At 42.8% G+C, this 22,706-nt stretch overlaps 1 protein-coding gene across 3 annotated transcripts in view; it reads left to right on the top strand.

Annotated features, from left to right (window-relative positions):
• LOC137304798 (proline-serine-threonine phosphatase-interacting protein 1-like) overlaps window positions 1–22,706 on the top strand; it is an 82,391-nt gene that overhangs the window by 37,336 nt on the left and 22,349 nt on the right. For all 3 annotated transcript variants that reach the window (XM_067973524.1, XM_067973523.1, XM_067973522.1), the window contains exons 4-8: window positions 9,859–9,893; window positions 12,276–12,382; window positions 14,660–14,722; window positions 15,564–15,662; window positions 18,860–18,905. In XM_067973524.1, the coding sequence (XP_067829625.1) occupies window positions 9,859–9,893; window positions 12,276–12,382; window positions 14,660–14,722; window positions 15,564–15,662; window positions 18,860–18,905 (350 nt within the window). The remainder of the gene's footprint in view (window positions 1–9,858; window positions 9,894–12,275; window positions 12,383–14,659; window positions 14,723–15,563; window positions 15,663–18,859; window positions 18,906–22,706) is intronic.

Raw genomic sequence — 22,706 nt, 5'->3', positions numbered from 1 at the left:
AGCACCTCACTCTACCGCAAGCCCACGGACAACCTCACGATGCTCCACTTTTCCAGCTTCCACCCTAACCACGTCAAAGAGGCCATCCCCTATGGACAGGCCCTGCGAATACACAGGATCTGCTCAGACGAGGAGGAACGGGATGGACACCTACAGACTCTGAAAGACGCCCTGGTAAGAACGGGATATGACGCTCGACTCATCGATCGACAGTTCCGACGGGCCACAGCGAAAAATCGCATAGACCTCCTCAGAAGACTAACACGGGACGCAACCAACAGAGTACCCTTCGTCGTCCAGTACTTCCCCGGAGCGGAGAAACTACGCCATGTTCTCTGCAGCCTTCAACATGTCATCAATGACGATGAACACCTCGCTATGGCCTTCCCCACACCTCCACTACTCGCCTTTAAACAGCCACCCAACCTCAAACAGACTATCGTTCGCAGCAAATTACCCAGCTTTCAGGAGAACAGCGTCCACGACACCACACAACCCTGCCACGGTAACCTCTGCAAGACATGCCAGATCATCGACACGGATACCACCATCACACGAGAGGACACCACTCACCAGGTGCATGGTTCATACTCCTGTGACTCGGCCAACGTTGTCCACCTCATACGCTGCAGGAAAGGATGCCCCGGAGCATGGTACATTGGCGAGACCATGCAGACACTGCGACAACGGATGAACGGACACTGCGCAACAATCGCCAGACAGGAGGGTTCCCTCCCAGTCGGGGAACACTTCAGCAGTCAGGGACATTCAGCCACCGATCTTCGGGTAAGCGTTCTCCAAGGCGGCCTTCGAGACACACGACAACGCAAAATCGTCGAGCAGAAATTGATAGCCAAGTTCCGCACCCATGAGGACGGCCTCAACCGGGATCTTGGGTTCATGTCACGCTACACGTTACCCCACCAGCGAACAAAAGCTATCTGTTTTTAATATAATGGGTCATTTGCTGGCTTTCTCTGCCTTCCGGATGTTTCTGCCTCTCTCTCTCTTTTTTTTCCTGTTTGTTTTTTTGTTGAATGTGTATTCGGGGGTTCTGTCGGTGACACCTCTCTGTCTGAACACGGTGATTGCCTTGGCAACGGGCAGTTGCAGGGGCAGTCTGTAAACACCATGTATTGTTCTATGATGTATAAATGCGTAGGCTTCAAGGAGCTCCTGACATTTACCTGAGGAAGGAGGAAGCCTCCGAAAGCTTGTAGATTTCAAATAAAAATCGTTGGACTATAACTTGGTGTTGTAAAATTGTTTACATTTGAGTGTTTGGGCAGAATAGATGGATCTTTACTCTGCATCCAACATGTACTGTATCTGACCTGAGAGTGTTTGATGGCACAGAGTAGAAGGAGCTTTGCTCTGCATTAACCATGCTATATCTGACTTGGGAATGATTGTGGTTGACTCTGGGTACGTAAATTGAAACTGTTCTACTTCCCTCACTGACATTCCTCATCTTGATGAACACAAAAGAAAGTAAAATTTAAAATAATAGGAACTGGGGAAAGGGGAGAAATAATGCCAACTTTTTTGTTAGATGCTGGTACAATCCCTTAGCAAGAATATTGCCAAGACCAAGTGATTGTTCAGCACTTATAACCTTCAGACAATTGACATACAGATATATGGAATAGAAAGTTGAAAATAAGATGCTGAGTGATCAATTTATTCACCTGTGGTGCCTCGTTCACTGCCCACCCCAACTACTAGCAGTGTTAACTCATGGGGGAAACCAAGACAAAAACAGAGACAAATGGCTTTGGTCAATTTCAGGAAAAATTCTGGGAAATGTATAAAATAAAAATATCCTTTATAACAGGGCAAACTCAGGTTAATGGAAAAACGTAATAAAAAGAGAACTAACACTGTCCTAATCACTTCCTTCTATCTCCCCGATGAGGCACACTCAATGGAAATTTCACTGTCTTTGAGCCTGTATTTAAATGACTAGTTGTTTCCAACTTTGTTTGTGGTTATGTAAATATGATGTAAATCCCTTCTCAGAAAAACACATTCACTATTGAGAGTTAAAGCTGTTAATACATACTAAGGATAGTGACCTAACATTACTTTGTTACACTTGGAATAAATACACTGTAGGTCTGTCAGCATCTTCACAAGGAAAGGGTAGATCAACATACTGGATAAAGATCCTTTGTTGACCCGTCCATTAAATGTTGGTGTTCAGAGAGATTTGGGTTTCCTTACACACGAAAGACAGGAAGGTAACATGCACGTACAGCAAGCAAGTAGGAAGGCAAATGGTATGCTGGCCTTCATTGCAAGGGGGTTGGAGTACAAGACTAAGGAAGTCTTGTGGCAATTGTACAGGGCTGTGGTGAGACCACACCTGGAGTACTGTGTACAGTTTTGGTCTCCTTACCTATGGAAGGATATACTTGCCTTAGAGGCAGTGCAATGAAGGTTCACTAGATTGATTCCTGGATGAGAAGAGAGGAGAGATTGAGTAGAATGGGCCTATACTCTCTGGAGATTAGAAGAATGAGAGGTGATCTAATTAAAACATATAAGATTCTGAGAGGGCTTGACAGGATAAATGCTGAGAGGCTGTTTCCCCTGGCTGGAGAGTCTAGAAGTAGGGGCACAGACTCAGGATAAGCGGTCGGCTATTTAGAACATTAGGAGCAGGAGCAGGAGTGGGCCATATGGCCCCTCGAGCCAGCTCCGCCATTCAATCAAATCATGGCTGATCTTTTACCTCAACTCCACTTTCCTGCCCAATCCCTATATCGCTTAATTCCCCCTAGAGTCCAAAAATCTATTCATCTCAGCCTTGAATAAATTCAATGGCTCAGCATCCACAGCCCTCTGAGGTAGAGAATTCCAAAGATTCACAACCCTCTGCGTGAAGAAATTCCTCCTCATCTCAGTCTCGAATGGCTGACCCCTTATCCTGTGACTATGCCACCTACTTCTAGACTTTCTAGCCAGGGGAAACAATCTCTCAGCATCTACCCTGTCAAGCCCCCTAATAATCTTAAAAGTTTCAATGAGATCACCTCTCATTCTTCTAAACTCCAGAGAGTATAGGCCTATTCTACTCAACCTCTCCTCATAGGACAACCCTCTCACCCCAGGAATTAATCTAGTGAACCTTCATTGTACCGCCTAAGGCAAGTATATCCTACCTTAAATAAGGAGACCAAAACTGTACACAGTACTCCAGGTGAGGTCTCTCTAAAGCCCTGTACAACTGTAGTAAGACTTCCTTACTTTTGTACTTCAACCCCTTGCAATAAAGGCCAACGTGCCATTTGCTTTCCTAATTGCCTGTTGTACCTGCCTACTATCTTTTTGTGTTTCTCGTATGAGGTCACCAACATTTAATAGTTTCTCACCATTTTAAAAATATTCTGTTTTTCTAATCTTCCTACCAAAGTGAATAACCTTATATTTCCCCACATTATACTCCATCTGCCACCTTCTTGCACACTCACTTAATCTGTTTATATCCCTTTGCAGACTCTTTATGTCCTCCTCACAGCTTACTTTCCCACCTAGCTTTGTATCATCAGCAAACTTGGATACATTACACTCAGTCCCTTCATCTAAGTCATTCATATAGATTGTAAATAGTTGAGACCCAAGCACTGATCCTTGCGGCACCTCACTAGTTACAGCTTGCCAACCTGAGAATGACCAGTTTATCCCTAGTCTCTGCTTTCTGTCCTTTAACCAATCCTCTTTCCATGCTAATATATTACCCCCAATCCCATGAGCCCTTATCTTGTGTAACAACCTTTTATGTTGCCTGAGGAAGGAGAAAATCTCCGAAAGCTTGTGAATTTAAAATAAAATTGCTGGACTATAACTTGGTGTTGTAAAATTGTTTACAATTGTCAACCTTTTATGTGGCACCTTATCAAATGTCTTTTGAAAATTCAAATATACTACATCCATTGGCTCCCCTTTATCTACCCTGCTAGTTACATCCTCAAAAAACTTTAATAGATTTGTCAAATGTGATTTCCCTTTCATAAAACCATATTGACTCTACCTAATCAAAATTATGATTTTCTAAGTGCCCTATTACCACTTCCTTAATAATGGATTCCAGTACTTTCCCAATGACCGATGTCAGACTAACTGGCCTGTAGTTCCCTGTTTTCTCTCTCCCTCCCTTCTTGAATAGCAGGGTGACATTTGCTACCTTCCAGTTCACTGGGATCGTTCCAGAATGTAGAGAATTTTGGAAGATCATAACCAATGTATCCACTATCTCTGCAGCCACCTCTTTTAGAACCCTAGGATGTAGGCCATCAGGTCTAGGGGATTTGTCAGCTTTTAGTCCCATTAGTTAGTCCAGTGCTTTTTCTCTAGTGATATTAATTGTTTTAAGTTCCTCAATCTCATTTACCCCTTGGTTCCCCACTATTTTTGGTATGCTTTTTGTGTCTTCTACTGTGAAGACAGATAAAAAATATTTGTTTAATGCATCTGCCATTTCCTGATTTCCCCATTATAATTTCTCCTGTCTCAGGCTCTAAGGGACTAACGTTTACTTTTGCTACTCTTTTCCTTTTTACATACTTGCAGAAGTTCTTACAATCCGTTTTTATATTTCTTGCTAGTTTACTTTCGTATTCTGGACTGAGATGAGGAGAAATTTCTTCACTCAGAGGGTGGTGAATCTTTGGACATCACTATTCCAGAGGGCTGTAGATGCTGAGTCGTTGAGTATATTCAAGGCTGAGATCGATAGATTTTTGAACTCTAAGGGAATCAAGGAATATGAGGATCAGGCAAGAAAGTGGAGTTGAGGTAGAAAATCAGCCATGATCTTACTGAATGGCGGAGCAGGCTCGAGGGGCTATATGGCATCCTCCTGCTCCTATTTCTTATGTCTTTTTTTTTTCTTTTTTCAAATGTTGGCAGATCTACTCTGCATAGCCAGCATTTCTGCATTTATTTGAGTTAGCATTTATAGTTTTTTTTCCATCTCTATTGTTTGTGCCATGCAAAGTGGGCATTAAAGCAGTGGTTAGTGAGTAGGGTGGTGTACTGCTATTGTACCCCATTGTTGGAACAATTGTTTTATAACTGAATTTTCAGGTGTTGATACAGATACCTATCTTGTGATGTCATTGTAAATTTTGACCGCACAGTACCTGAGGGAGGGGCACTTTGACACTTGAAGGTTTCTTGGTATGGTTGTGTCTGCACATTTTAGGATTAAGCTAGTTTATTTAATTAGGGAGCGGGAGATGGGGAATTCTGCCCAGCTAGTGGTCCTGTTGGATGGTGTTATTGTCCGTGCCTTGTCTTGGGTGGGCGGCTGTTGACAATTTACTGTGGGAAGTGATTTGGGTTAATACTAAATTTGTCGCACGAAGCCTTCTCCTGCTGTCCCTCAGTACAAGTTTAACTGCTAACTGTCCCTGCTTACTCCTATCTCTGGCTTTCCCCTCAATTTACTTTTAGGTTTCCGTTCTCCATCTTGAAATAGATTGTAAACAATTTTACAACACCAAGTTATAGTCCAGCAATTTTATTTTAAATTCACAAGCTTTCGGAGATTTTCTCCTTCCTCAGGTAAATGTTTCAAGATCTCCTTGAAGCCTACGCATTTATACATATTGAATAATACATGGTGTTTACAGACTGCCCCTGCAACTGCCCGTTGCCAAGGCAATCACCGTGTTCAGACAGAGAGGTGTCATCTGCAGAACCCCCGAATACACATTCAACAAAAAAACAAACAGGGAAAAAAAACAGAGAAAAAAAAAACACAGAGAGAGGCAGAAACATCCGGAAGGCAGAGAGAGCCAGCAAATGACCCATTATATTAAAAACAGATAACATTTGTTCGCTGGTGGGGTAACGTGTAGCGTGACATGAACCCAAGATCCCGGTTGAGGCCGTCCTCATGGGTGCGGAACTTGGCTATCAATTTCTGCTCGACGATTTTGCGTTGTCGTGTGTCTCGAAGGCCGCCTTGGAGTACGCTTACCCGAAGGTCGGTGGATGAATGTCCATGACTGCTGAAGTGTTCCCCGACTGGGAGGGAACCCTCCTGTTTGGCGATTGTTGCGCGGTGTCCGTTCATCCGTTGTCGTAGCGTCTGCATGGTCTCGCCAATGTACCATGCTCTGGGGCATCCTTTCCTGCAACGTATGAGGTAGACAACGTTGGCCGAGTCACAGGAGTATGAACCATGCACCTGGTGGGTGGTGTCATCTCGTGTGATGGTGGTATCTGTGTCGATGATCTGGCATGTCTTGCAGAGGTTACCGTGGCAGGGTTGTGTGGCGTCGTGGACGCTGTTCTCTTGAAAGCTGGGTAGTTTGCTGCGAACTACCTTCGAACTACCATGTTCAAGACCTTCGATCCAGACCTTCAAAGCATCCTACGCATTCTCATCCCACGTAATCCCCGCGTGGGAGACTTCTACTGCCTCCCAAAGATACACAAAGCCAACACACCCGGACGTCCCATCGTATCAGGCAACGGAACCCTGTGTGAGAACCTCTCTGGATACATCGAGGGCATCCTGAAACCCATCGTACAGGGAACCCCCAGCTTCTGTCGCGACACTACAGACTTCCTACAAAAACTCAGTACCCACGGACCAGTTGAACCAGGAACACTTCTCACCACGATGGACGTCTCGGCACTATACACCAGTATCCCCCACGATGACGGCATCGCTGCGACAGCATCAATACTCAACACCAACAACAGCCAATCTCCGGAAGCCATCCTACAACTCATCCGCTTCATCCTGGATCACAATGTCTTCACCTTCGATAACCAGTTCTTTACCCAAACACACGGAACAGCCATGGGGACCAAATTCGCACCCCAATACGCCAACATTTTTATGCACAAGTTCGAGCAGGACTTCTTCACTGCACAAGACCTCCAACCAACACTATACACCAGATACATTGACGACATTTTCTTTCTATGGACCCACGGCAAGGAATCACTAAAGAGACTACACGATAACATCAACAAGTTCCATCCCACCATCAAGCTCACCATGGACTACTCCTCAGAATCAGTTTCTTTCTTGGACACACGAATCTCCATCAAAGACGGGCACCTCAGCACCTCACTCTACCGCAAGCCCACGGACAACCTCACGATGCTCCACTTTTCCAGCTTCCACCCTAACCACGTCAAAGAGGCCATCCCCTATGGACAGGCCCTGCGAATACACAGGGTCTGCTCAGACGAGGAGGAACGCGATGGACACCTACAGACGCTGAAAGACGCCCTAGTAAGAACGGGATATGACGCTCGACACATCGATCGACAGTTCCGACGGGCCACAGCAAAAAATCGCATAGACCTCCTCAGGAGACTAACACGGGACGCAACCAACAGAGTACCCTTTGTCGTCCAGTACTTCCCCGGAGCGGAGAAACTACGCCATGTTCTCCGCAGCCTTCAACATGTCATCAATGAGGACAAACACCTCGCTATGGCCATCCCCACACCTCCACTACTCGCCTTTAAACAGCCACCCAACCTCAAACAGACCATCGTTCGCAGCAAACTACCCAGCTTTCCAGAGAACAGCGTCCACGACGCCACACAACCCTGCCACGGTAACCTCTGCAAGACATGCCAGATCATCGACACAGATACCACCATCACACGAGATGACACCACCCACCAGGTGCATGGTTCATACTCCTGTGACTCGGCCAACGTTGTCTACCTCATACGTTGCAGGAAAGGATGCCCCAGAGCATGGTACATTGGCGAGACCATGCAGACGCTACGACAACGGATGAACGGACACCGCGCAACAATCGCCAAACAGGAGGGTTCCCTCCCAGTCGGGGAACACTTCAGCAGTCATGGACATTCATCCACCGACCTTCGGGTAAGCGTACTCCAAGGCGGCCTTCGAGACACACGACAACGCAAAATCGTCGAGCAGAAATTGATAGCCAAGTTCCGCACCCATGAGGACGGCCTCAACCGGGATCTTGGGTTCATGTCACGCTACACGTTACCCCACCAGCGAACAAATGTTATCTGTTTTTAATATAATGGGTCATTTGCTGGCTCTCTCTGCCTTCCGGATGTTTCTGCCTCTCTCTGTTTTTTTTTCTCTGTTTTTTTTCCCTGTTTGTTTTTTTGTTGAATGTGTATTCGGGGGTTCTGCAGATGACACCTCTCTGTCTGAACACGGTGATTGCCTTGGCAACGGGCAGTTGCAGGGGCAGTCTGTAAACACCATGTATTATTCAATATGTATAAATGCGTAGGCTTCAAGGAGATCTTGAAACATTTACCTGAGGAAGGAGAAAATCTCCGAAAGCTTGTGAATTTAAAATAAAATTGCTGGACTATAACTTGGTGTTGTAAAATTGTTTACAATTGTCAACCCCAGTCCATCACCGGCATCTCCACATCTTGAAATAGATTGGCATTGTAGTGTATTAATCCATTCTGTATTTTGCATCTAACATAATCACAGACTGATCAAAGACTCCTATGACAGGCTAAAAACACAAGTTGCCAAACTAGGGTCCCCAGACATTACAGTGAATCCCCAAGGACATGAAATTTCCTTCCACCTTTTATCAAATTTCTGTATTACTTGACTTAACAGCTCATTGCTTCAGTTGCTGTACACTAATAAAACTGTTTTTTTTCAATGATGCCACTGTTTATTGTGGATCGTTGATACCCTCTTTTGGAATTTAAGACAGAGTCCCCGATAATGCATCAATATTTGGAGGGATCCCTGAGAGAAGGTCAATATTTGGAGGAGGCCCCTGAGAGTGCATCAATATTTGGAAGAGATCCCTCTCACAGGAAAGTTTGAAAAGTACTGGGCTGGAGACAGCAGGAAAGCAAATACGTCCACAAGATCAAAAGTCAGAAATAAGGAAGTTCTGCAGGATCTGGTTGAGTGCTGGCTGTGCTGCAAGGGCTGTTTTTATTTCAGAATGACATTACTAGCAATCTTTAAAAAAAATCTGTTAAATTGAAACCAGCTATCTGTCCCTCAGCTCCAACAGAATGATTAGTTAACTCTCCTACTGATAATTGAGGCTAACAAAACAATCCAAGCTTCATTCCTCCTTACTGCTTCAGATTTTCTTAACCAGAATTCGAAACCTGCACAATTGTGGTGCTCCAATACACGATATCTGGCCCTAGTTGTATTAAATGTAGGGCAAAACTCCCTTTATGATCTCCTAGCAACATGCCTTGAGCCTAATTGGAGGCAAACATAGCAGCCCTTACTGTACTAAAGTTGATTTTTTTTTTTCCATACCAATCGTCCTTCTGGCTTCTCTGAATGAAACTGTTGATTCGACTGGTGCAATATTATTGGTAGTTTAGAGTAGTGGTCTTGTGTCCACTTGGCAATGTTTTGGGCTGCCCAAAACTAATTTAATTTAGAACCCTATTGCCATCAGCGAAGGAGAGATGGTAAAATTTCATCCTTATCCCAGAGGTGTCACAAGATGGGTTGAGATGAAGAAGGCCCTTCAGCTGATTAGATCTCACCATTCTGGAACACCAACCATCTTCTCATTACAGCTTTAATGTCCACTGGAACAGGCAGATAGGAGCTCACTTTAACATCTCCTCTGAAGGACAACACTTCGAACAAAGCAGCACTACCTCAGTCCTGCTGAGCCAATCTTACACTACATTGTAGTATTAAACACGATGCATGAACCATGTTTAATCTCCATGCACAATCTAGTTCCCAAAAAGAGAAATTCTCTGTAAGGAGAAAGGTTCCCTCATTAGGGGAAAAAGTACATAAGTTTTTATGGTGAAAATTCATTGAAAAGCTTGCTAAATACATACATTTATTGTTGATGTCTACTCTGATTTCTTTTTCAGTACTCTGCGAATAGCCTTTGACAGCCTAAAGCAACGTAAGTAGCAAATATCTGAATGCAAAACTAAATTTCATCTTGTTTTCATTTTTGATTGTTTGTATGTTTATGAGCCAGTCCATATACTTTTGAGGATTCTCCTGATGGTATTCCCTTCTTCGTGTCTAATTCATATATAAAAATAATAGTATTTGGATTTATATATCACAGCATCTCAAAGCAGTTCACACAACAAATCACTTCTGGACTGCAGGGATTGTTGTCATGAAAGCAAACGAGAAGCATCCAGTTTAGCTTTTGTTTGGTTGTATTGGTTGAGGAAGGAGTGCTGGCCACAACACTCTACCTCAAATAGTGCCATGCAATCTTTAACACCCATCTGAACAGGCAGATGGAACATCAGTTTAACATCTCATCTGCAGAACTGCACTTACAATGCAGCACTACCTCAATATAGTATTGGAGTCTTAGCGACCCAAGTCCTGAGGTGGGACTTGAACCCACAACTTTCTGACCCTGAAGCAAGATAACTATCAAGTGAGCCAAGCTGTGTACAGTTCTGGTCACCCTATTATAGAAAGGATATTATTAAACTAGAAAGAGTGCAGAAAAGATTTACTAGGATGCTACCGGGACTTGATGGTTTGACTTATAGGAAGAGGTTAGATAGACTGGGACTTTTTTACCTGGAGAGTAGGAGGTTTAGGGGTGATCTTATAGAAGTCTATAAAATAATGAGGGGCATAGATAAGGTAGATAGTCAAAATCTTTTCCCAAAGGTAGGGGAGTCTATAACGAGGGGACATAGATTTAAGGTGAGAGGGGAGAGATACAAAAGGGTCCAGAGGGGCAATTTTTTCACTCAAAGGGTGGTGAGTGTCTGGAACGAGCTGCCAGAGGCAGTAGTAGAGGCAGGTACAATTTTGTCTTTTAAAAAGCATTTGGACAGTTACATGGGTAAGATGGGTATAGAGAGATATGGGCCAAGTGCAGGCAATTGGGACTAGCTTAGTGGTATAAACTGGGCGACATGGACATGTTGGGCCGAAGGGCCTGTTTCCATGTTGTAACTTCTATGATCCTTATAAACCTTATAAACCAGAAGATCCCAAATTTATTTTGCAGTCTCTATTTAATTAGTTGGTCTCTGCCGAGGCGTGTAGTTGGAGTGATCATATTGGCCTCTAAACCCTGGGCCAGGAAGGGGAGGAAAAAAAAATCAGCTGTGGCTCCCGCTGTTCATCGCTTTCCAATGACGCTGACTAGAAACTGCGTGTGTGTGGACTTACGATCTGCTGACATTCACTGTCTAGATTCATACATGAAAAATGGTCTCTTGGGTGAAGGAAAGAAAGAATGGCTGGGTAATAAAACTGTAATTCTTAACTTGAGGCATTCAGAAGATACAAATCACGAGCTCAGCTCGACTGGATTATGGGTGTCACCTGAACCTTAAGACTAAATTAAGAACAAAAGAGACTTTAGGAACTGGAAAAGGCTGTCCAGTCCGACAAGTCCATCTCTTTTCAATAGATCTCAAACCCATTTACCCACCTTCTCACCACTTTCCTTGATCCTTCTCTCTTCAAAAATGCTAATTGTTTTCCGAAGCCGGTTATCCTGTCCGCTTTAATGGCCGCCTCTAGTAACAATCCACAATTCTATTGCCCTTTTTGTAAAAGCAAGGTTCCACCCAGCTTCACTGTTACTCCTAGGAGTCCCCTGGTTCAAATTACATCTTTTTTTCCTCTTAATTTTCTGTCAGTGGGGTCTCTTTGGGATCAAGGTGACTCCTAATGGAAATGTGGAATTAAGTCAAACCTCTGTGGTGAACGCAGTGATCCAATAGCAGAACCAGGCAGGTCTGCGCTACTCCAAGACATTGTCTGACTCACTAATGAAACCTGAAGACTAGAGGCTGGGATTTTTTCCAATCTGCACCAAATAACACTTTTTAAGCAATTGCACTAGTACATACAGTGGTCCTAGCTGGATAAATAGCTATTCAACTGTGGAAAACAGAGTCCCAACCTGCTGTGACCTGATTTCCACACGTGGGGTTCTCAGGAGGGGTCACTGGACAGCAATGAGGGTATGAATCCTGGCTGACTTTTTTTTCTTTCCAACTCCCTAAGTCAAAGGGCACTGAGGCAACTGCTGCTCTGGTTAAACTCAGCACAGACAAGGGATCAAACTTGGGCCCTTATGGTCTGCATGGCTTAGTCTGACACTGGACAGTAATTTTCCACGGAAGCATCAAATATACGCACACACACAATCTACGTAGGAAACCTCTGTAAGTTAGTATTTTTTATTGGATATTTTGTTTTGAGATAAATTGGTAGGTTACCTACCTCACAATGTGGCAGAAATTTACATGGACAGAATAGATTACATAAAGTGCATTTTTGACTGTTTCAGAATTGGAAAACATAGGAAACCTACACATTCAGCTGGCAGGCATGTTAAAAGAGGAGGTAAAACGCCTGGAAGATTTCAGGGAGAGGCAGAAGGAAACGAGGAAGAAGGTAAGAACGATAAGTGGGTGATAATTCAGAGACTACATAACAACACTGCTCCTTTAATGACAGCCTGAATTGCATAGAGTGCAACCTGTTTAATATTGACAGATGGTGCTATGTTAGGAATTAAAGAACATTCACTTGTTCCAACAGTTTTTAAGTATTGCAAGAATAATTTTTTTCTTTTAAATCTGCAGCGCCTTCCCCAAACCAAGTGTTCATTTAAATTTCTGTTGGTCAGTGCAATGGGGGAAGAAATTGAACTGTACAATGTGTCTCTGTTCTTGCAGGAAAGTAACATTTGTAAAACTATTTAAGTTTCAGATTATGCAACTTGTTAACCTTTTGAGGCCTGATGCCTGTATTGAAAGCCTGACCTGTTTCGGAGTGGTGAAAGTTAAAGCCAATTTTTCTGCTGCACTGGGAATGTGTCTTAATTCTATTTTGTCTATTTTCATGTTTTTCATATTCTTGTGTTTTTAAACTTGCATCTCCTCTCTCTTGCTGGGATTCAGTTCCGCAGGCTTTAATGATCTTCTGGTACCTTTCCCAAACAGGCCTAGACAATGAGTGTCAGCAGTCTGTTCAGGAGGGCAGCAGAGCTGAGCCCCCTCCTGTTCTTCCTGGAAATGGATGAGTGCGCACACATATTTTGCAGCAGAAATCACTGGGTAATGATCAAGTGCTCTCTCCCTCCCTATTTGGGCTCCGCTCTGATGCCCAATACAGTAGAATATACTGTTGACGCTTTCTGGGCTCATAAATGGTGAATGGCCGAGGTCTCGGAGGTGACTGGCGCCCACTGGGACTCCAGCGCGAGTCAGCACCTCCAAGAAAATTGTGTGGAAGGAAAAATAAAACATTCCCAGTTGGAAAATGATTACAACAAATTTAATAATTTGCACTTGAGTGGGAAACATGCCCTGATTTTGAAAGCAGCTGAGGATATTCAGTATTTGAAGTGTTAATAAGAGCAGCTCATGTGTGGAAACCACACAGGAACTACAATGGGCATTGAGTCGATATGTACTATGGTCTCTAATCTGCCACTGTGGATGGTTCTGTCAAAAAGGACAGACCAAAGAATGTTTCTTCTGCGTTTCTATAAATATACAAGCATAAGGCAGTGGTAGGACTAAGATTTGGGATGGATCTGGTTGGTGACTCTTTAAAACGCTCAGTTAATTTGCAATTAGTGGACACTGGATGTATCAGCTGCACCCAGCTAAGGCTCAGAATCTGTCTATTAACAGCAGTTGTCTCAGAAAATGCTTTCCACTTCCTCTAAAGATCACTACTGGGTAAGTTAGAAAATGATCTTGTGTTTTAGAAAGGTTCTTGACGTTCACTATTTTTTAGGGCACATTTACACTGCATCGTGTTGCTGTGAAGTGGCTTCTACTTCACAGACACTAAAGCTGCAGTATAACTTTAGTAAACAATTTTACAACACCAAGTTATAGTCCAGCAATTTTATTTTAAATTCACAAGCTTTCGGAGGCTATCTCCTTCCTCAGGTGAACAAGCTTTTGGAGGCTATCTCCTTCCACATCGTTCACCTGAGGAAGGAGATAGCCTCCGAAAGCTTGTGAATTTAAAATAAAATTGCTGGACTATAACTTGGTGTTGTAAAATTGTTTACAATTGTCAACCCCAGTCCATCACCGGCATCTCCACAGTATAACTTTAGAGCAGGGGTCCAAGCCAGCTTTGGAGAGACCTTCTGGCAACATTTTGGATTTGACTCCACATGGTATGTAACTCCATTGCTTTGTTAAACCTGGTTTAAGAAGTATTCTGGGGGAGGGCGTTCATCAGACACCCTCAACAGTTTTCGTAAAGTTACTTGGAGTTGATTTAAATATTTATGGAGTGCAAAGATTCCCACATGCACTGCCTAAAATTTAAATTTGAACTGTTGGAGGAGAAACTCTGCACGCATCTCTTCATCCTAAAAAAATAACCAGGTTTGGTGGGCAGCTTGTAAAGCAATACCTGCACTCACCGACATGAATTTCCAAAGTAGAGCCTGGGGTGGTTTAGAATCTGTCTCAAAAAAAAATTGTCATTCAGACATTTTTTTTCCCCCAACAATTAAAAGAATAAAAGAAAACGGTCTGAATGGCAGTTAAAATGGGAAAAGGACGGGTTCATATTGACCTGAGTCCTCTAATAATTTGCTGGGTGAAGAGTAATTGATTCTATTTAAGGCCAGCGTACTGGCAAGGTGGTGTATTTTATTTTATACAAGCTGTACTAACATTGGCACATTTTTCTCAACAGTATGAAAGTGCCATGGAACGCATTCAGAAGAGCAAGGTGGCATTATACAAGAAGACTCTTGATGTAAGCAAAGAATTGTGGGATTACTGACAAAAAGCACCCCCCCGCCCCGCCCCATAGACAACGAACAGCAAACTCAAGGCCTCGTTCGTTAGTGTCTATAGCTTTAAATTTTTAAAAAATGACAAAGTATTTCAAGAGAATGACTCAGAAGTAATGACTCAGTAACTTTCAAAAGGGAATTGGATAAATACTTGAAGGGGAGAAAATTGCAATGCTATTGAGAAAAAGCAGGGGAGTGGGACTAATTGGATAGCTCTTTCAAAGAGCCAGCATGGGCACGATGGGCCGAATGGCCTCCTTTTGTGCTGTAAGATTCTATAAGAAAGTGAATAACTCGTGTACCCAGACTATTCTCTTTTAAAAAAAATTTAGAAGCTAATAGCCTATCCTACGGTACCAGCCACCTTACATTGCCCAAGCAGCCATTCTTTAACTTTGACCTTGACCATGAGTGCCAGCAAGCTATTTGGCCACAGGGAACATCGCGGTTGAACTTGATCCTGTCCTCACCCAACAGCCACACAACGGCAATTTCAGTGGGGACTGGTGGATAGCGATCAGGAATTGGAGCTCTGGTCTACTTCCTCCACAATCCCTAGCCCAAAGGTTAAATCCCAACCAAACTGATATCCACTAATAGCACAGACTGGGATCAAACCTGGATTCATCCTGGTCTATACAGCTCACTACTCACTGGATAAACTTGCTGAGCCATTGGGGGTGCCTGCTCCAGTATTAAAGTTTAATGTCAAACTGAATTGTGGAACGGGTATTTTCAACCTCTCTGTTTATGCCAAGTGGTCTGATGTAGTGTCTGTTAATTTGCATTGTCATTTTCCAGTCAAAGAAGAGTTATGAACAGAAGTGTAAAGAAGCAGATGAGGCCGAACAGAGCTCAGAACGTACAAACTGCACAGGAAATCAGAAGCAAATCGAAAAGGTATGAGTCACTGTAGAGAATAAGGCAAGGCCCCATTTGGAAAGGACATTGAAGTCAGTATGATCCACTGATGGTTAAAGTTTTCCCCTGAATCAGAATAAATGGTGCTGGCCAGATAGTAAAGCATAGCTATCTTAGACCAATAAGAATAAACCAAACCTTTGATTTTCTCACATTGTCATCCTACACTTGTATCCCAGGACTAAATGTTGCTGGTTTTTCACACTATATATATATATATATATATATATATATAATATAAACATTAAAGCATTTATTACAAACCTGGTATGGAGATGAGGCCACAAATAGTGTTGCCAGCTCTCCAGTTTTCATCTGGCCAGTTCTGCATTTGATTGGATTGTCCACAAATATCTAAGAGGTGAAGTGAACTAGTCCTCTTTTGCCTCCCCCCTCCCCCCCCCCCCATTTACTCCTGTTTCTCATGATGTGAAAGCATGTTAGTAAGGTCGTAAACAAATATTCTTTAATCAAAGCAAACATAAGAACTCAAGCCAAGATGCCAACTTTCTACCCTGCCCTGTACCCATCTTTGGACTTGGCAAAGGGTTACTATTCTAGGCAATGCCCAGAAGTCTAATCCAAACAGGTCCAAATTTAGCATCTTCTACTGAAATTGAACAAAAATCTGAATTCATAAATGTCACAAGGTAATTAAATACTGCATGATTTTTAATTGGAGCAGGACTGGGTGAGACTATTGTAGTCCATTTGGCCAGTCCTAAGGTTTGAAAAATTCCATGCACTTCCTCATCGCTCATATAACTCAAGTCACTTTCTGTGTCAATTATCTATCCAGCTCCCTCTTTATTGGCTCTGTCTGTCCTCTCTTACAGGTGGAGGTGAAATTCCTCATTGAATTTTTCACTAAAATCATCAATGAGAACAAATCATGATTATCGAATTTCACTGTGTCTCTTCCTCTCTGAACAGCTCCTCTGTTCTTATTCAGTCTTTATCTTTCATATATCTCATTCTATTCTTTACCACTTAAACTTTATTTTTTCATCTTCTCACTCCCTATATTTATTTTTCCATAAATTTCCCTTTCTACTTTAAGTTTCCTTTTTTTTATTTTGTTTTCCCTTTTACATATTTTAATTTTTTCCCCTTCCATTTTCAGTGTTTGAATTTACTTTTCCTAAAATGTCTCCCTCGTTGTGTAATTTTCACTGTGTAATTTTATCCTCTTGTTATCCCAGTGTCCTTACCTGGCAGTTCTCTGTTCTATGTATTTGTTTTGGTCTCCTGTCTTACATTTTGTTATCTGTTTGGGCTTTTAATTCTGTCTTGCTGGGTATCTTTACTCTGTTCTCTTCAGGAAACTGTGCTGAAGGCACAGTTTATCGGCTTTACTCTGGTCTTCTTTCACTCTTTGTTCACCTGCTCTGGTCTTCTCTCTCATTGTCCTCCTTCTACTCCTGAAGAAGAAAGACACATGGAAAAATCCAACCGAGGCACTAACTGAACGGAAGGATGCAATTGCAACATGTATTAGCCCAGTTTTCTCTCCTGAAGGCACTGACTCCTTACTGGCATATGGTTCCATGGGAACCGGCAGGACTCTGGTAGCTCACCCATGTGGACATTCTTTGCGTACGCCTAAACAGTTACTTTTGGCAGGCTATTCTACCGTGGAGAGCATCACAGCTGAGCCTGATGCTGTTCTCATCCGATGTCCACACTTATACACGTTCCAGCAGGGATTAGTGGAAGTTCTGAGAATGGGATCCTTTGTTGATTATAACCCTCCCTAGCCCCAAGGCATTCAGACCAATTGTAGCCCTGCTGATGCTTCCTGAGCTGAGATCAGCTGATTTGGCACAGACCAGGAATCAAACATGTGAATTACTGGCCTTCATAATGAAGTACCATGCTCGGCCAAAGCGTAACTGAATTAGTTGTTCTTTAATTGACACATTTCTACAATAAACATTCTGGGGGAGTGGACAGTGCAGTGTATTAGTACAGTGTCTTTTCAGCTCTGGTACAAGGGCTTGAATTCAAAGTAGTCTGATGTAATGAAAATCTCATCTTTCCTGTCTGTCTGTCTCTTTCTCTGTGCCTCTCGTTCAGTCTCTGCCTCTCTTCTCATAGTCTGTCTGTCTCTCCTATCTCTATCTCATGCCTAAGAGGTTAATGTTTCACTGTGGGCTATTTTAAATTAAAAAGGTAAATGACTTCTGTTAAAATTCCAATCAAGGAAATTTCTAGATTCAAGAGCTGTAAATAATATAAATTTGGGCAGTCCCAACCTGATATAATAGTCATGAGTCCAATGCACAAAACCACCCATAGTTTAGCACCACTATCCAAGAAAATTGATGACTATTTTGTATCAAATTAAATTATTGGGTAGGAGATAGAATGCAAACAAATGGATTAAAAAGGCCTTGTTTAGCTGAATATTAAAGGAAGGCAGGGATTAATCTGTGCAGCCATGCAGTTTTTAATACAAGCTCAGATCTACAGATTTTGTGTGGCATCAGAGGCCAGAGTCTGAAAAACTGTTACTGCGTAAACCCCAGACATAACAACATCCAAGCATCAGACCCTGGGGCTCTGGGTGTCTCTATTTATATTAAACACTGTTTGTGCACAGACTTGCATCCCAGCGGGTCTGCCTTCCCTGTTTTTCGTGCCCCATGAGCCGTTCAGTGCCATCTGGAAATGTTATTTTTAATTTGTAATCCCTGTGTACTGCTGATTTCAGCCCACACAAAGATATAAAGATGTCAAACCTGGAGCTGTGCAGAGTCTGTAGCGATGCACACAGCTGAGTTGTCGTGATCTCCCTCGATGGCTCAGCTGGTATGTGCATTGCTCAGTTTGAACATGAGCCACACAGACCAAGAAGGTCCCAGGCTCAATCCCCAGTCTTTCCTGTTTTGGATTATTTTAGCTGAGCTGTCAATTGACCCTGAGTGAGGAAGGAGAAAAGTTAGACAGAATTCCCCTTCTCCTGATTGCAATCAAGTGATTCCAGTAAGAAAATGTGCCTGTATGGATGTTGGGTGAGGACCGAAGCGAATTTGGCTGTGCTGCCCCCTGCAGTTGAACAGCTTGCTGACAAATGAGGAGAAAATCGGGAGCAGATGGGGAGCCTTGCTGGTCTTACTGTAAATTTATCAAGAAGCCCTGACTGCTATTAAGTGATATTTGTGTCTGCTCCACAGAGTCAAAATAAGGCCAGACAGTCCCGAGACGCAGTGAATAATGCAGGTATGTACCATCAAATCAGCCTTGCATGAGATTTTTACAGTGTACATACAGTGGATCGGCTTGGTATTCTGCTTGCTGAAAACTCAGCTTTATACCCCACCCCAAACCACTTTCTTCCACCTCCACAGCCGCCTCTACCCATCTGTCTCTCCCTCTATCGCCAAAACCTAGTCTATGCCTCCAACACCTCATGGTTTGACTAAATGTGGGGCCTTCTAGTTTTGTGCTACACCAGACTAGTTGTCTATCCACTAGCCTCCCAATTTTTAATTCATTATTAAAATGTCCATTTATAAATTCCAGCTTCTAACATTTGTTTCTAAAAAGTTATAATTATTTTATGTGAAAGAACTTAAGGTTATGTTGAAAAGCAGAAATGGTCTTTTAATTGATTTATATGGTCTTTAAGTAATTAATACGAATGAAGAAAACTGGCCTGAGAAAGAGAAGTTTTTCTTCACAATTAAATGGCTTGCATTTGAAGCCCGTCTGCACCTTGACTGCAGTGGAGGATAGCCAAGGTATGTGTAAGGTCTTGTAGAATAGCTATTCTTCTGTAACTCCCCAACAATGGTACGAAATGCGCTGTAATAATATTGTGTGGCCTAACTTTTATTTCCATTAGTGATTTCTGAGATATCATATGACCATAGGTCCTTCAGACCTCCAGCAGTGGCAGTTTAATCTTCATAGCATTTTGTACCTTTGTTCTTAAACCACACATAATTTGCAGAGTTAAGGAAGCAGGTTAGAGAAGAACCTTCCTGAAAAAAGAAATTCTGCACTTCCCTCACTCCCTACAGGAAAAGAACACCAGCAACACAGAAGCTTAAGCACCAGACATACTTGTCACTCTTTGGGGTTTTTGTAGTTAACCAGCACTCCCTTGCAGAACTGACAACATTGGAGAAATCTTAAGTGCAATATTTTCCATCACAAGTCATATATCTGAAAGAAAGGCTTGCGTTTATTTAGCAACTTATCTCATCAACATCCCAAAATGCTTAGCAAAGAACGAATTGCTTTGAATTGTAACCACTGTTGTTAATTAACCGAACAACTAGCCAGTTTTGCACACAGCAGGATCCAAACATCAACTGGATAAATGACCAGTTTGTGTGTTTTTGGTGGTTTTAGTTGAGGGAGGAATGTTGGCCAGAATACCAGGAGAACTCCCTGCTCTTTTTGAAATAGTGCTATGGGGTCTTTTACATCCACCTGAACCACCAGAACAAATGGGACTATGGATTAATGTCTCATCTGAAAACCGGCACCTTTGACAATGCAACACTCCCTCAGTACTGCACTCGACTGTCAGCCAAGGTTATGTGCTCAAGTCCTGGAGTGGCGCTGGAACCTTCAGTTTTTGGAGACAACTGAACCACGCTGATACTGAAGGCATACACTTACACCACACATAGGCTAGCCAAGTCATACTAAAATACTCTTCTATCCTCCCTATAATCATTTTTCCTTTTTTTTTTCTCTTTTCCTTTTCTCTCTTTTTCTATACTTGTCTCTCTCAGCTGAGGAGGAAGCAAAGTGTGAGGCTTTTAAAAAAAAAAGTGTGAGACTTCTGCCAAATGCAAAACAGTTTATTGGCCCGATTCCCTGTCATTTGCCAATGATGCAATTTTTGGTGTTTTAAACTGGTGCCATCTGTGCACACTCACTTTCCGGTAGGGGTCAGTGGATTGCAGTCGTAAGTGAGAATTTCTTCTTTGTAGCCGCAAGACAATTAAGCCAACCATAGCATCCCAACCACCATCCTGGCTGAGATCAATTAACTCAGCACAGACTTGGGGTGGGGGTGGGGGTTGAACCTGGGACCTTCTTGTCTCAGTAGTGTATTTGCAAACTGAGCCAAGGAGGAACATCCCCCAACTCTTATTATTATTATTATTAAAGGTGTTAATTGACACAGAACTAATTGTTTGAAAGTCTGCTCCACATAATACATTAATAAAATATTGAATAAAAATTATTTTAATATAAAATTGTTTATAAACTCTTATTACAGTAAGTCATTTTATTATCTTATTACTATAAATGTGTTTGTTTCAGCCTCATACAAAGATAACTTTTTAACAATGGCCCAGGGAGACACCAATTTCCCTGGATCTGCTAGCACCTATGAACGACATTGCTAACGGTGCCAAATTATGGTCAGTTTTGTGCTGTCAGCTTGCACCACTTGGAGCTGGGCTGCCTGAGATTGCCCAGTCTCATTCCATTTAGGTCCCTGAGAGAAGAAGCCATACTTCCCATCCGTCTCAACTGAACTAAAACCCGTGGACGCCAACTTGCGTGCAACATTGGGGGAGCAGGACTGAATTTTGCATGTGCTGTTGACCCAATATTCTGGTGATTTATTAACGTCCCTCCTTTCCTAATAGCAGCTGTGGGTTAAAATCACACTTTGCAATATAAATACTAGGTATACTGCACTTTGCAAGAAATTCCTCTGCTGCTTTAAAGCAGTTAAAATGAGATTAGTAGCTTTGTTAAAATAGGAGAATGGAGTTTCCGTTACTAAAATGCACAGTGTGACTTCAATTAAGTTTTCACAGATGTAGCTTTGGCTAGTTACTTAACTGTCTGAACAGTGCATACAGTATTTCACGTTACAAATATAGCATCCAGATGGTGTTAAACCCATGTTAATTATTCAGTGATAACTATAAGCTGAAATATTCTTTTGATACCCAAGACAGGAGCTAAAATTATACGCATATTTGGGGACCACACTCTTCCCCAAATAACTAGGTATTTTCTCTTGCACACTTTTATTACTAAATGATTATTGCTTACACAGTTTAACTTGAAGTCATTAATTTCTCAGTGCCCTCTACCTGCCTTGTAGGCCTCGTTGTTAGGTAGGTAGGTTCATGGTTGCTATGGCATCTTTTTCTCCTTCTACATCGCCAGGCGGACTCTTGTCTGTCGGGTCAGTGGAGTTTTTCTTTAAACCATAATGACTAGATGTCACCTGAAGCTCGAGCCGCTTGGAGAGCCAGCTACCTGAAGCTCGCGGGACTTGGTTGGCGCGCGAGTGTTTGGCGCCCTGCTCGCGCGCAAACAACCACCTTCCCGCACGAGCTTGGATGATGATCCCGCCAAATGCCCCCCCCCCCCAAAAAAAAAACCGTTGATCGGCTCCAGGTTCCTCGTCGTTCGTCAGGGTGATGTATTCCTTGCCGTGTTTTAGGACCGTTAAATCGGTTCAATGAGACCCAGAGTCAAAAACTATTGCTGTGGAAAAAGCAACTTCATGAGCCATATGGCCAGCAATGAGCCCCAGCCAGGCGCAATCATCAGGTCTGCAAGTTAATTTCGTTTGGGGGGTGGGAGGAAGAGATGCATTATACACCCTCCAGGATACTACCAGAGAGTAGGGTTCCCAACTCTGGTTGGACGTATTCCTGGAGGTGTCATCACATGTCCTTCTGCCTCCAACTGCCCTTCCCCACTCCTGCCATTGGTCACCCAACATGTCCATCATCGTGGCCCATCTAGGGTTGCCAACTTGCCTCCGGGAATTAAAGACTAATCTCCGGGACACTGCTGTGAGCAACCAGAGAGAAAAACCATAGGAGCAATTTTTTTTTAAATTGTGTTTTAAAAAAAAAAATCTTTGAACACTTGTTTATTAGTTATAAAAATATTGGAGATGGGATAGAATCATCCAATTGGGTAGTTAAGAGTCTGTTCGCTTACAGATTGGTCGTGGGAAGGCAGCGCACCACAAGTATGGGCGTGTTGAGCAGCCAATGCCGCGAGTGTTAGGGTGGGAGGTCATGT

This window comes from Heptranchias perlo, chromosome 38 (genome assembly GCF_035084215.1).
Source record: "Heptranchias perlo isolate sHepPer1 chromosome 38, sHepPer1.hap1, whole genome shotgun sequence".
In the NCBI taxonomy this organism is placed as follows: domain Eukaryota; kingdom Metazoa; phylum Chordata; class Chondrichthyes; order Hexanchiformes; family Hexanchidae; genus Heptranchias; species Heptranchias perlo.
This window is presented reverse-complemented; position numbering and strand designations above follow the sequence as displayed.